We start from the raw sequence: 13182 nt of genomic DNA, 5'->3' as shown, positions 1-13182 counted from the left end.
TGTGAGTGACACAACACTGAGCCAATCACAGCGCAACTGAAGAACATTACCAACCCTTACGCTCCGTATTTTCCACTGGCTGCCCCACCACCACAGAAAGCACTGAGCTCGGCTGAAAAACCTGCATTTTGGAGCTGCCTTACTCAAGAAAGCAAAAAAGAGACCATGTTTGTATGCAGCTTTATTAACTAAATGATATAAATGTTTTACATTGTTTCAAACTGATATATATATCTGAGCTCCTTTTCTTTTTCAAGTGTTCTACTCCGTTAGCCGGCACCTTGCCTAAATAGGTGTTCTACTCCGTTAGCCGGCACCTTGCCTAAATAGGTGTTCTACTCCGTTAGCCAGCACCTTGCCTAAATAGGTGTTCTACTCCGTTAGCCGGCACCTTGCCTAAATAGGTGTTCTACTCCGTTAGCCGGCACCTTGCCTAAATAGGTGTTCTACTCCGTTAGCCGGCACCTTGCCTAAATAGGTATTCTACTCCGTTAGCCGGCACCTTGCCTAAATAGGTGTTCTACTCCGTTAGCCGGCACCTTGCCTAAATAGGTGTTCTACTCCGTTAGCCGGCACCTTGCCTAAATAGGTGTTCTACTCCGTTAGCCGGCACCTTGCCTAAATAGGTGTGCGTTTCTTTCGCCTCCATGCAAACTGATATGTGACATGGATTAATGCCAAAATAACATAATGTTGTATTATTATTATTTATTTTTTGCTAAACAGTGCTCTGCCGTACCTGCCCTGAATGACGGGTCGCCATTGGAGCTGAATCATTAGATCAGAAACATAGTGATTTAGCAAATATATTTATCTATGAAAAAAATATATATATGCACTCACTAACTGTAAGTCGCTCTGGATAAGAGCGTCTGCTAAATGACTAAAATGTAAATGTAAATCTAGCCAGAATCCCTCTGTTTTGCTTTATTCAACTAAAGACAACAATTTAACCTTCATACATCATTTTGTTTATTAAAAAAACACTTGCTATAATGTTGACACAAGATTCAGAAAGAGGCTACAACAAAACAATGTATTACGACATGACAAAGTACCATAGTGGAAGCTGTTTGCAGGTGGAGGCTAGCATCTCTTCACTAGGCTCTCTTCTCTAGCGTTGTCTCTTTTCTAGCGTAATCCAGATGCCCTTCTCTGGTCGGAGTATGAGGTCTCCTAGAGGTCTCAGCTCCTCTCGGCTCTGGCAGGCCCGCACAGAGAAGTGACGCAACACCGAAGACAGCACCACCTTCTCCTCCATCATGGCAAACCGCTGGCCTGGAGACACACAACATACAGACATGCATGTGAGGACACCATACACTGACATAGGCCGTTTCCGAATACCCATACTTGCGTTCTAAATAGTAGGCTTTTTGGGTATTCGAAAATACAAAGTTTTATAGTATGTGAAATTTTGAAATTTGAGTATGCTTTAAATGCCAGGATGTCATACTAATTTCGTATTTTTATCAAGTAGAATTTGCTGCACACTATTGAGGAAGAGAATTGTCTTTTCACACTCACAGGTGTTTCACAACAGCTGATAATCAAAATAGTTCAAAATAGTATGTAGTATTAGTACACAGTCTGTAGTTTTAGTAAGTAGTAGTATTAGTACACAGTCTGTAGTTTTAGTAAGTAGTAGGCAAGACAGATTTCAGACATACAGTAGACAACTATCTGGCTGTAAAATCAGAGAACTGTTTTCTTTCATTCAGCTTTTGTGGGAATGCTTTTGTGGGTCTCTCTCTTTGTCTCTCTCTCTCTCGCTCTCCCTCTCCTCTCTCTCTCTGTCCTCTCTCTCCATCTCTCTCCCTTTCTCTCTGCCATCATCTTGAGGTGAGAAACAATCTGTCTCATTCAGTGTGTGGGAGACAAGGCTAATTGGTGGCAGCGGCTCTCCTCTCAGGAGATGGAGAGTCAGTGCTCCTTTGCTCCTCCTCGCTAAATGGATGATTGATTCTTGAGGAAGAGCAGGCTCTTAAAGAGAATGGGAGCATAAAAGAGGTAAGTGAGGAAGCTGTTTCATAATAAGTGTTGGCCTAAATGCAATGTGACCCCTCCTAAATTGAGCTTCTCCTTTCAGGGTTTTTTCCACTTCCTGAAGCCAGACTGTGGGTCAAAACCATTTAGCTGCGTCTTTGATTCAACTTGAGTCCTTGCCCTGTGTCTGTACCATTGCCATCATTTTTGATATATCATGGTTTGTATATTAGACCCATATTAAGAGGAGAGAGAGATATGAATGGTAATATGTCCTGAGCTGACCAATGCAGTTCCTGGGTCCAGCGGAGAAGGGGATGTATGCGTAGGGATGTCGTCCTGTGCTGTTCTCTATTAGGAAACGCTCTGGCCGGAACTCCTCGGGATCCGGGAAGTATCGTGGATCGCGATGCAGGGCGAAGGGAATGATCAGGGCATTCACTCCTTTAGGAATTTTAAAGCCATCTGCAATGGGATGATATTGAGTATCAGTCATGGAATTACATGTAATTAATTTCTAACTGTGGGCTCATTGTGCTGACAGTTGCGTGAATCATCATGTCAATATTTACTCCCTGCAGTAAAACACTGACTTGTATTAAGTAGGGGTGTTGCTTGGTCACACAGTGGAAACAAACTCAGTCCTTTGGCAAAGAGTGACATTTATCCAAACTCAGACTAACAGATGCTTGCCCAGCCTGAGAAGGAAGACCGAATTACTAACACGAGACAGAACAACAGTGAAATCCACCCATTTGCTTCCGCCTTGGTGTTACGCTATCAGAAAATGCTTTTACGGAAAGCGGAATGAATGGAGAACAGGCTGCCAGACCTGACAGCTGTTTCACTGAGATGGCTTCAAACAGGGAGGATCTCAGTCTGCTGGCGTTTTACAGGTAAACGTGCACTTTGGGACAATCTGCTGCCACCTACTGATGTGACAGTCGTCGCTGACAGTGCGTGCGAACATGGGCACAGCGGGGAAGAGGCGTAGGGTCTCCTTGATGACGCATTCCAGGTAACGTAACCTCTTCAGGTCGTCGACGGTGACGGAGCGGTTGGAGGAACCTGGGTGGGAAAAAGAGGGACATATGGATGGTATTTTATAATACAATGGTCACATCGGAAGAGGAGAGAAGATCAATATCAATGTAAAGCAGTATTAAGACAGAGAGACGTGGATATATGTAAAACAACTGTCAAATGGGAAGAGGAACAGGAATATGAATGAAAAGAAGGAGTGTATTTACCGAACACCACTTGGAGCTCCTCCTGGACCTTGGTCTGGACTTCAGGGTAGGATCCCAGTAGGTGAAGGGCCCAGTTCATAGAGGCTGCTGTGGTGTCATGTCCCTAACCACACACAATCATTCAGAAGAACGCATTAGGGTTGTGTTGAATAGGGTGCCATTTGGGACGCATTAGGGTTGTGTTGAATAGGGTGCCATTTGGGACGCATTAGGGTTGTGTTGAATAGGGTGCCATTTGGGACGCATTAGGGTTGTGTTGAATAGGGTGCCATTTGGGACGCATTAGGGTTATGAGCAGTTGTCTAATGTACATGTAGTAATTTCAAGTACAAAGAGGAACTATCCCACTTACAGTGTGAAGTCTTGTTCTATTGCCGAGGAACTCAGTGGAGTCACATGCTAAATGTGTGATCATACTGGTGGTGGGTTTTGTTACACTACCTCAAACATAAAGGTATCCACCTCCTCTTGGATATCACTATGGCACAAGTAATTTCCCTCCTCATCAGTGGCTTTTAACAGCATGTCCAGGAAGGCAAGTCTTCTCCTTTTGATACCATGGTCAGATTCACTGTCAGAACCTTCATTCTCCATGCTTTCTGCTCTCTCCTTGATCACCTGGAGATTACACAAACATTAATACCATACATTTATATTTCATTTTTGTTCAAAATAAATCTGTGCCAATAGCCATGCTAACAAAATGGTTATTATAATATATAACAGACAAGAGTCAATCAACTGGAATCATTTCTTATCTGTTATATATTGTAATAACCATTTTGTTAGCATGATCATTTTTGGCAGTCCAAACCACAAACGCTAAAGTGTTGGACATACAATAAGTACCTTAAAGACCTCAGTAGATGTACTCACACTCTCAGTGAATGAATGGAGGATCCTCAGTCTATTGTCATGGTCCTTCCCCTCCCATAACAGACTGTAGATGAAGTCTGACCAATACCAGGGAGCTCTCTGGCGACGGCCGATGATGTCACTCATTCTGTAAAGAGAGCTCAGTAAATCTAACAGACAGGATGTAGACAGGATGTTGACAGTGTATAAGACTGTCATGTTTATTAACATGTTATTACTTACTTGTACACACTGCGGACATACTCAGAGTCACTGTTACTTTGTGCATAGATGTTCTTTCCCATTGCTGTTTCTGAAACCAAAGCAAAAAATAGGAAACAATGTGGCATTTATTACAAATGATTTTGATCACAGATTTGGAGAGTTTATTTTACAGTGCCATTCCAAAATCAGTCACTCACCACAAATAATGTCCAAAGCACAGAGTGTGATGTAGCTAAAACAGTTGAATGGCTCTCCTCCCGCCTGCTTCTCCAGTTTCTGTGTTAAAACCTCAGCCTGCTCATTCATCACCTCCAGAAACTCAGCCAGGATGGAGAAATGGAAAGTCGGGGTCAACATCTTCCTTCTGCCACGCCACTTATCCCCTGTGCTGTTAGAGTCAGGACAGAGAGAACATTACCTGGAGTATGTCCCAGATGGCACCTTATTCTTTATATATATCACGTTTCAGGAGAAGACCCAGATGCAGACAGTGTCGAAGTAACACATGTTTATTACAAAAACAGGGGGCAGGCAAACGACAGGACAAGGGCAGGCAGAGGTCAGTAGTCCTGTTCTGCGCACAGATCGTGCAGGTGGCGACGGACGCAGAGACGTCAGGAACCATGGTAGGCCATCAAAAGCGTTGTCGCACAAAGGCCAGGGTCCGACGGGAGCCCGGGTGGCAGGCAAGCCTGGAGTGGGCCCACTCCAGGCCTGAGGAGCGGACAGCGTCAGGAACAAACATCCGGTTATCGGCTGGGAATGCTGCGCCTCCCGGACCTGCTTTCCTATTCCCCAACTGAGTGCCGTCGCCAAGCACGAGGTGGGAAGGATGGTCTCGGATTCCGGGGTGTAGCAGCTAGGCTATAGCAGCGTGAAAGTGCATCTGGCTTGACATTCTTGGATCCCGGTCGGTATGAGAGGGAGAAGTTGAATCAGGTGAAAAACAGGGCCCATCTAGCTTGCCTGGAATTGAGACACTTGGCGGTGCCGAGATATTCCAAGTTATTGTGGTCTGTCCACACAATGAACGGATGTTCCGCCCCCTCCAGCCAGTGCCTGCACTCCTCCAACGCAATCTTCACCGTGAGAAGCTCACGATTTCCCACATCGTAATTCCTCTCCTTGGTGTTGAGGCGATGGGAGAAGAAGGCGCAGGGATGTAACTTGAGGTCCAGGGCCGAACGCTGGGACAGGACCGCCCCCACTCCGACATCCGAAGCGTCGGCTTCCACCACAAACTGGCGGGATGGGTCAGGATGAACCAAGACGGGAGAAGTGGTGAAACGGTGTTTGAGGTCTAGGGACCATGTGAACGGAACCTTGGGAGAGGTGAGTGCAGACGGGGGGAAGCCAGGGTGCTGTAACCCCGGATAAAGCAGCGATAAAAGTTGTCGAATCCCAGGAAACGTTGCAGCTGCACTCTGGACGTAGGCTGGGGCTAATCCACCACCGCTCTCACCTTCCCGGGACCCATCTGTACACTCCCTGCAGTGATGATGTAGCCCAGGAAGGGGATGGTGGAGCGATGGAATTCGCATTTCTCCACTTTCACATTTCTCCATGAGGCGTTGGAGGACCAGTCGGTTGTGGAGTACGTGTTCTTGGGCGGAGCGGGAGAAGACGAGGATGTCGTCGAGGTAGATGAAGATGAACCGATTCAACATGTCACGGAGAACATCATTAACCAGGGCCTGGAACACAGCTGGAACATTGGTAAGGCCAAATGGCATGACCAGATACTCGTAGTGACCGCTGGCTGTGTTGAAGGCAGTCTTCCACTCGTTCCCCTCCCGTATCTGCACCAGATGGTAGGTGTTCCGTAGGTCCAGCTTGGAGAACACGTTGGCCCGCTGGAGCGGCTCGAAGACCAGGGGAGATGAGTGGCAGCGGGTAGCATTTCTTCACCGTGATGTCGTTGAGACCCTGGTAGTCGATGCATGGGCGCAGAGTTTTGTCCTCCTTCTCCACAAAGAAGAACCCTGCGCCGGTGGGGGAGGCAGAAGGACGGATGAACCTGGCAGCTAGGGATTCCTCAATGTAGGTCTCCATAGCCTTGGTCTCGAGACCCAACAGCGAGTACAGTCGTCCCCAGGGCAGAGTGGTGCCAGGGAGAAGGTCGATTCCGCAGTCGTAGGGTCGGTGCGGCGGAAGCGAAGTCGCCCTGGCATTGCTGAACACCTACCGGAGGTCCTGGTACTCTGCGGGAATGGCGGAGAGGTCCGAGGCTATTTCCGAGCCCCCAGGAAGATGTCCCGGGGAAGGCTGCACTGACTTCAGGCAATGAGCGTGGCAGAACGGGCTCCAGCCCGTGATGACACCAGTAGACCAGTCAATAAAGGGGTTGTATCGCTGGAGCCAAGAGAAATCCAATACCACGGGAACCTGAGGAGACTTCATTAGCAGGAATTGGATCGTCTCGCTGTGGTTCCCTGATACTCGTAGGTTGATGGGGATGGTATTGTGGGTGACCCAGCCTACAGAGCGCCCATCCAGCGCTCTAACATCCATGGGAATGGAGAGGGGCTGAGTAGAGATGCCCAGCTCGGACGCCACGGTAGCGTCCAGAAAGCTCTCATCGGCCCCATTGTCGATGAGTACCCAGAGAGATTTTGACTGGTTCCCCCATGGCAAGATGGCATGAAAGAGGGTGCGAGTAAGGGGAGAGGAAAATTTTTCCGTATGGCCCACCAGAGTACTCGCTCCTAACGGTCAGCCTAGTCTTTTAGTGGACAGGTAGACACAAAATGACCAGTAGTCCCGCAATACAGGCAACTCTTTGTGTGAAGCCTGTATTGCCGTTCGGCTGGAGACAGCCTAGCTCTGCCTAGTTGCATCGGCTCGGGAAGAGGTGAATCGGAAGACTTCGGAGACTCTCAGGGGAACTCGGGTAGCCTCGGGTTCTCTGGGCAACGGAGCCGTCGGGGACTTCCGGGATGCCTCGGAGGCGAGGTGGAATCCTTCCTCTCCTTCCTTCGCTCCTGTAGTCGCCCATCTATCCGAGCTTGCAGCCCAGGAACTACCGGCAGATCCCGACTTTGGCCACACTGCGGGATTCTTGCCGAAGCTGGAGTAACTTCCGGGCAGCCTCTCTCCCGGACAATGGAGCGTCGAAAACCTTCTTTACCTCCTGCATGAACTCCTCCAGACTGAAGCATACGGCCGACTGTTGTTCCCACACTGCCGTAGCCCATCCTGGACATCAGCGTGATGAGGTACACTATCTTAGAGACTCTCCAGCGAAGCGTTCCGGGGGAGGGAAGCGGGGTTCTTGGGAAACCGGAGTGGCCGGGGAGGCCGCGCTGCTAACAGCCGGGTTACTGAGGGACTGGGAGGTTACCGTCGTGGTAGGCTGCCTAACAGATGTATTAAACGCTCAGACATGGTGTTCGGCCAAGGTCTGGAACCCTTCCATGAGACCACGAAGCAACTCCTCGTGCCTTCCAATGGTGGCTCCTTGGGAGGAGATGGCGTTGCAGAGCTGGTCCGAGTCTGCTGTGTCAGTCATGGCCAGTTCGTACTATCACGTTTCAGGAGAAGACCCAGATGCAGACAGTGTCAAAGTAACAAAAGTTTATAACAAAAACAGAGGGCAGGCAAATGACAGGTCAAGGGCAGACAGAGGTCAATAATCCAGATCAGGGTCCAAAAGGTACAGAACGACAGGCAGTCTCAGGGTCAGGGCAGTCAGAGGTTAATAATCCAGGGTGGTGTGACAAGGTACAGAACGGCAGGCAGGCTCAGGGTCAGGGCAGGCAGAATGGTCAAAACGGGAAAACTAGAAAACAGGAACTTGAAAAAGACAGGAGCAAGGGGCAAATCGCTGGTAGGCTTGACGAAACAAAACGAACTGGCAACAGACAAACAGAGAACACAGGTCTAAATACACTGGGGATAATGGGGAAGATGGGCGACACCTGAAGGGGGGTGGAGACAATCACAAAGACAGGTGAAACAGGTCAGGGTGTGACAAAATAGCCCTATTGGCCCTGGTTAAAAGTAGTGCACTATAAAGGGAATAGGGTGCCATTTGGGATGCAATCAACATTGGAATCTATATGCAATCAGTTTAAAGTCCTCAATGCCAACACTGTGTTTGATAATGGGGTAAGGAAGGAGGAGGAAAATGGCCTACCTGGTGAGTAGGCCAGTACCCAGCCAAGGTTGCAGAAACCTATAGAAATAGGCCTTGTCTATGTGTTTGGAACTGTGCAGAATCCCCTTGGAAGAGAACAAATGAAATGAGCATGACAATGAGAACAGAGCCAGAAAAAGAGACCAGAATTAACTAAAGATTGGAAGACTAGCTGTTGTCATGGCATCAGCTAATGGGGATCCAAATTAAGTTTAAACATTAAAGTTATGCTGAATGGATAGGTAATGTGCTATATCTCTGACGGTATCTGATGATTATCCAGTCAGTGTCAACAGTAACAAAAGTTGTAAAAAGTCCCAGCAGTGTGCCGATTACCTCCACAGTCTCTGCATGAAATAAGACCACCAATGGCAGGGGTCCAACCCAAACCTTCAGCAATGGTAAATGTCTGAACTCCTTAGTGCCTTCAATAATCTGGTTGAAGAAATCTACCAAAAAATAGAAAATATACTATTATTGCGTATTATTATTAATTATTAATTAATCATTATTATTAATATTAGATAGCCTAACCTAAATACAGCTCGCGGGAGAGGATCTTACCTCCTGCATTAGTGCTGAAAAGAAGTGCATTCCCAATGATTGGATATGCTCCTTCCACTCCAGGGATTGGCCTCAACTCGTTCCAGTCCTGAACGTATTTCTTCAGTGGATGGTACATGATGCAGGCCAACAGAACAATCAGAAGGACCAGACATATGATCCCCGGCATGTGTGTTCCAGACAGAATCTCCATCTTGGTTTAATGCAGCAGTCTGCTATGTTGTGAAATCCCTCTGATCTGTATGCGGAGAAGCTTTTGACGGACTTTAGACTGGTTATGCACTTCTCCTTTGGCACAGTTAACCATACGGGTGCTGGAACCTCGACTCTCATGCAGCTACAGTGTGAGAAACTGGGTCATGTTGGTTGCAGCAGGTAAGTGAGGGGTGGAAGGATAGAGATGGGTAATGTGAAAACAAAGGTTGACTGTGTAATCGTGGCAATTACACAATCTGTGTGTGTGCGTGCTTGTGTGCGTGCGTACATGTAGTAGTTAATAATTATTTTGTTATGGCTCATCTCTTTTCTTCTCTTCTGACATTGACTCATGGGGTAACTAAACCACAACTACAGTCTCATTTACACAATGATTGGATAAGCTCTTTCCACTCCAGAAATACAAATGTGGCAATGTAACAGAAATAGCCATTTATTGCATAACACAAAATTATATCTTTACAACTTCAAAATAATATTTGAATGAATGATCATTCCTTGAAAAACCTAGGGTATTCAAGACACTGTGACATTTCTATACAAAACATACAAGTAGGACCTAGTTCATGCTTTTCCTCCTAACATGGCTCATTAAGCACATTTTAAAATAAACTACAATGTATCTAATTAAACGGCAGATACAATATAACCAAGCAGATTTGTCCTGCAAAATGCCGTTGCAGCCTAAATGTGGTCTTTTCAAATGAAAACTCTGTCCTTATTGTCCACACGCTATCTGCACATTGCTGTTCTACCTCTAGATAGCCACTGTCTGGGAGGCTAGCTAGCTATCGCCATAGCAATGAAAAGTGATATCCAACTCCGACTGGCTTCCAAACTCTTGCGGTAGTTCAATGGTAAATCTCATCCGTAGCTGTACTCCATCTAGTCACACCCATTAATTAAAGTGTTGGTGTTCCTGATGCATTCTGTTCTTCCTGTCTTCCTGTCCGGACTATGCTGCTATGACAACACCACCTGGAGTCTCTTCTTCACATGCCCAGGAAACCGACCAAACACTTTACGTTGATGAGGAACACCTGGAGAAGTTTTATACTTCAGTTAAACTACAGTAGAAAGGACACATAGTGTACTGTATTGTACTGCTTCATTTCCTTATTCATTCAATCCACTTTTCTCATCTCCCTCTACTTATCTACCTACTAGCAATCTTCCTGTACACATCAATCTATGAGCAGCCCCCTGTTTACTTACACATTGCACTATAGTACTAGTGATGGAGGAAAAAATAAATACAGTTACATATCACAATATAGTTTTGGACGATATTATATGGATATATTAACTTCTTTTTTTTGCTAGGTAGCGTTAGCTAGCGCTAGTTGACTGTACCTGCGCCAAAACTCTGGTGTTTTTCATCCTATAGCTTGTTCTCCATCTCCACTTTCATATTTCCCTGACTGATCAAAACTCATTTTCTCATGGCCCTATCTTGCCCCTCTGGTGTGCGATATGTTTGGAACATCAAATCGAAGTACAAACGCAGCATCGAATCGCAATACATATAGAATCGTGAGAATCGCAATGCATATAGAATAGTGAGAATCACAATACATATCGTATCGGCACCTAAGTATGGTGATAATATGGTAACGGAGGTCCCTAAGCATGGTGATAATATGGTATCGTGAGTGTCCTAAGTATGGTGATAATATCGTATTGTAAGGTCCCTCAGTATGGTGATAATATGGTATCGTGAGGGTCCCTAAGTATGGTGATAATATGGTATCGTGAGGTCCGTATCGTGAGGTCCCTAAGTATGGTGATAATATGGTATCGTGAGTGTCCTAAGTATGGTGATAATATCGTATCGTGAGGTCCCTAAGTACAGTGATAATATGGTATCGTGAGGTCCCTCAGTATGGTGATAATATCATATTGTAAGGTCCCTCAGTATGGTGATAATATGGTATCGTGAGGGTCCCTAAGTATGGTGATAATATGGTTTCGTGAGGTCCGTATCGTGAGGTCCCTCAGTATGGTGATAATATCGTATTGTGAGGTCCCTTAGTATTGTGATAATATCTTATTGTGGTCCCTTAGTATGGTGATAATATGGTATAGTGAAGTCCCTAAGTTTGGTGATAATATGGTATCGTGAGTTCCCTCAGTATGGTGATAATATGGTATCGTGAGGTCCCTGGCAATTGCCAGGCCTATGCAGTACCCTCTCCACTTTCCTCCTAATAACTCCATATACAGTATTTACCTAAGAGCAGGGGTCTGGTCCCACTCTCTCCCTCCACAGAGGAGGATGGCGGGCGCTGGCGTCTCCTCGTTGTCATGGTGCTCTCGGAGAAGCCGCTGGAGGTGGAGCAGGTGATGCCCACGCCAAAGCCTGTCACTCCAATCAGAGCACAGTCACCTAGGAGACCAGAGGTGACGCATTACGACATGCCCGTCTGACGCTGACATAGGCTTCCAAATGGCACCTCATTCTCTATTTAATGCACTACTTTTAACCAGGGCCAATGGGGACAATGACACATTCTGCCTCCGCTTTTAACCAGGGCCAATGGGGACAATGACACATTCTGCCTCCGCTTTTAACCTCCACTTTCCTCAGAGCCTGTGAGGCTGAGAGCCTGTGAGGCCGATGTGCAATAATAACTAATGCATTCACACAACACCTGAGCCTACGAACAGGCACTGAATTAAAGGAAACTGGCCTGGTTAGTCAAAACATACAAAATAAACTTGATCCATTCTAAAACAACATTTACAATGTACATAATACTTATAAATCCACCTGCACTGACAGCTGTCCTGTCACTTGTTGGCTAGACGCATGAGTACACAGTACTATAGCGGTCACCTGAGTGAGGTCCTTTCCCAGTCTTCATGTGGCAGGTGAAATCCATGGGAGTGAATGATCGCTTCATGGGTGTGTCTGACTAGAAAACAAAGAGCTGCTTTCAAGTCATATGTTAAAACAAAATGGATACTTTATTTGAGCAAACACACCTAGGTAAATAGTGGTAATATGTAACCTACACTACAGTAATCCAATCTAAAACAAGGATAATAATATATAATGTTTCAATGATTACCCTCTCATTGTACAAAAGGTAGACAGCTGTCACACCCTGGCTCTGGGACTCTATATGTTGAGCCAGGGTGTGTTCATTCGATGTGTTCTGTTTCTTTGTTTGGGTGTTCTAGGTTGTCTGTTTCTATGTTTGCCTGTGTGACTCCCAATCAGAGGCAACGAGTGTCAGCTGTCGGCTGGTTGTCTCTGATTGGGAGCCATATTTAACTGTCTGTGTTTCACTTTGTGTTGGTGGGTTTTTGTTCCGTGTCGGTATTGTTAACCGTGGACTTCACGAGTCGTGTTTTGTTAGTACTTTAATTAAATAAAGTCATGTTTGTTTCACACGCTGCGCCTTGGTCTACTCACTCCTACGACGATCGTGACAGAAAAACCCACCATACCAGGACCAAGCAGCGTGTCCAGGAACACACGCAGGAGGTGACTCTTGTGGATGTCCTCCTCGGTTGGGGGCAGATTACTGAGGAGGAGGCCGTCCGGTACCGGAAGGCGATAAAGGGGGAGACCCAGGCAGGAGAGGAGCAGCGGCGCCAAACGGGTCAACGTCGGACAGGCGAGAGGCAACCCCAAGAAATTTTTAGGGGGGGGCACACGGCATGGGCGACTGGGCAGCAGGAGGCTGCCACAGGGCGAAATGGGAGACGAGGAGAGAAGGCCACCGGGTTACGGGAGCCATTGGCGAGAGGAGGGAAGGAAGTTGTAGAGGCACGGCGAGAGGTACTGAGGTGTATTACCAGTCCGGTCCGGCCCGTTCCTGATCCCCGTTTAAGGCCAGTGGTGTGTGTTCCCAGTACGGTCCGGCCTGTTCCTGCTCCACGCACCAAGCCTACGGTGTGCGTCGCCAGCCCTGCCCGGCCTGTTCCTGCTCCACGCACCAAGCC

At 46.9% G+C, this 13182-nt stretch overlaps 2 protein-coding genes across 3 annotated transcripts in view; both read right to left on the bottom strand.

Moving 5' to 3' along the window:
* Positions 1-948: 948 nt before the first annotated feature.
* LOC121586966 (cytochrome P450 4V2) lies at positions 949-9331 on the bottom strand. The gene is made up of 11 exons (XM_041904071.2): positions 9016-9331; positions 8788-8900; positions 8452-8537; positions 4514-4704; positions 4335-4404; positions 4113-4239; positions 3678-3854; positions 3237-3339; positions 2920-3054; positions 2272-2451; positions 949-1278 (listed from the first exon to the last, which is right to left on the bottom strand). Exons 1-11 carry the CDS (start codon positions 9206-9208, stop codon positions 1115-1117), a joined length of 1539 nt encoding a protein of 512 aa, XP_041760005.1. The 5' UTR covers positions 9209-9331; the 3' UTR covers positions 949-1114.
* Positions 9332-9648: 317 nt separating this feature from the next.
* Positions 9649-13182, bottom strand: part of fam149a (family with sequence similarity 149 member A) — a 34727-nt gene continuing 31193 nt past the window's right edge. The window contains exons 13-15 of one of the 2 annotated variants that reach the window (XM_041904046.1): positions 12068-12146; positions 11462-11617; positions 9649-10271 (exon numbers count right to left, since the gene is read on the bottom strand). In XM_041904046.1, the coding sequence (XP_041759980.1) occupies positions 10195-10271; positions 11462-11617; positions 12068-12146 (312 nt within the window). In that variant the 3' untranslated portion in view covers positions 9649-10194. Of the gene's footprint in view, positions 10272-11461; positions 11618-12067; positions 12147-13182 lie in introns of those variants that run through there. The other variant, XM_041904055.1, reaches the window with a different exon arrangement.

Source organism: Coregonus clupeaformis, chromosome 2 (assembly GCF_020615455.1).
Source record: "Coregonus clupeaformis isolate EN_2021a chromosome 2, ASM2061545v1, whole genome shotgun sequence".
Classification (NCBI taxonomy): domain Eukaryota; kingdom Metazoa; phylum Chordata; class Actinopteri; order Salmoniformes; family Salmonidae; genus Coregonus; species Coregonus clupeaformis.
This window is presented reverse-complemented; position numbering and strand designations above follow the sequence as displayed.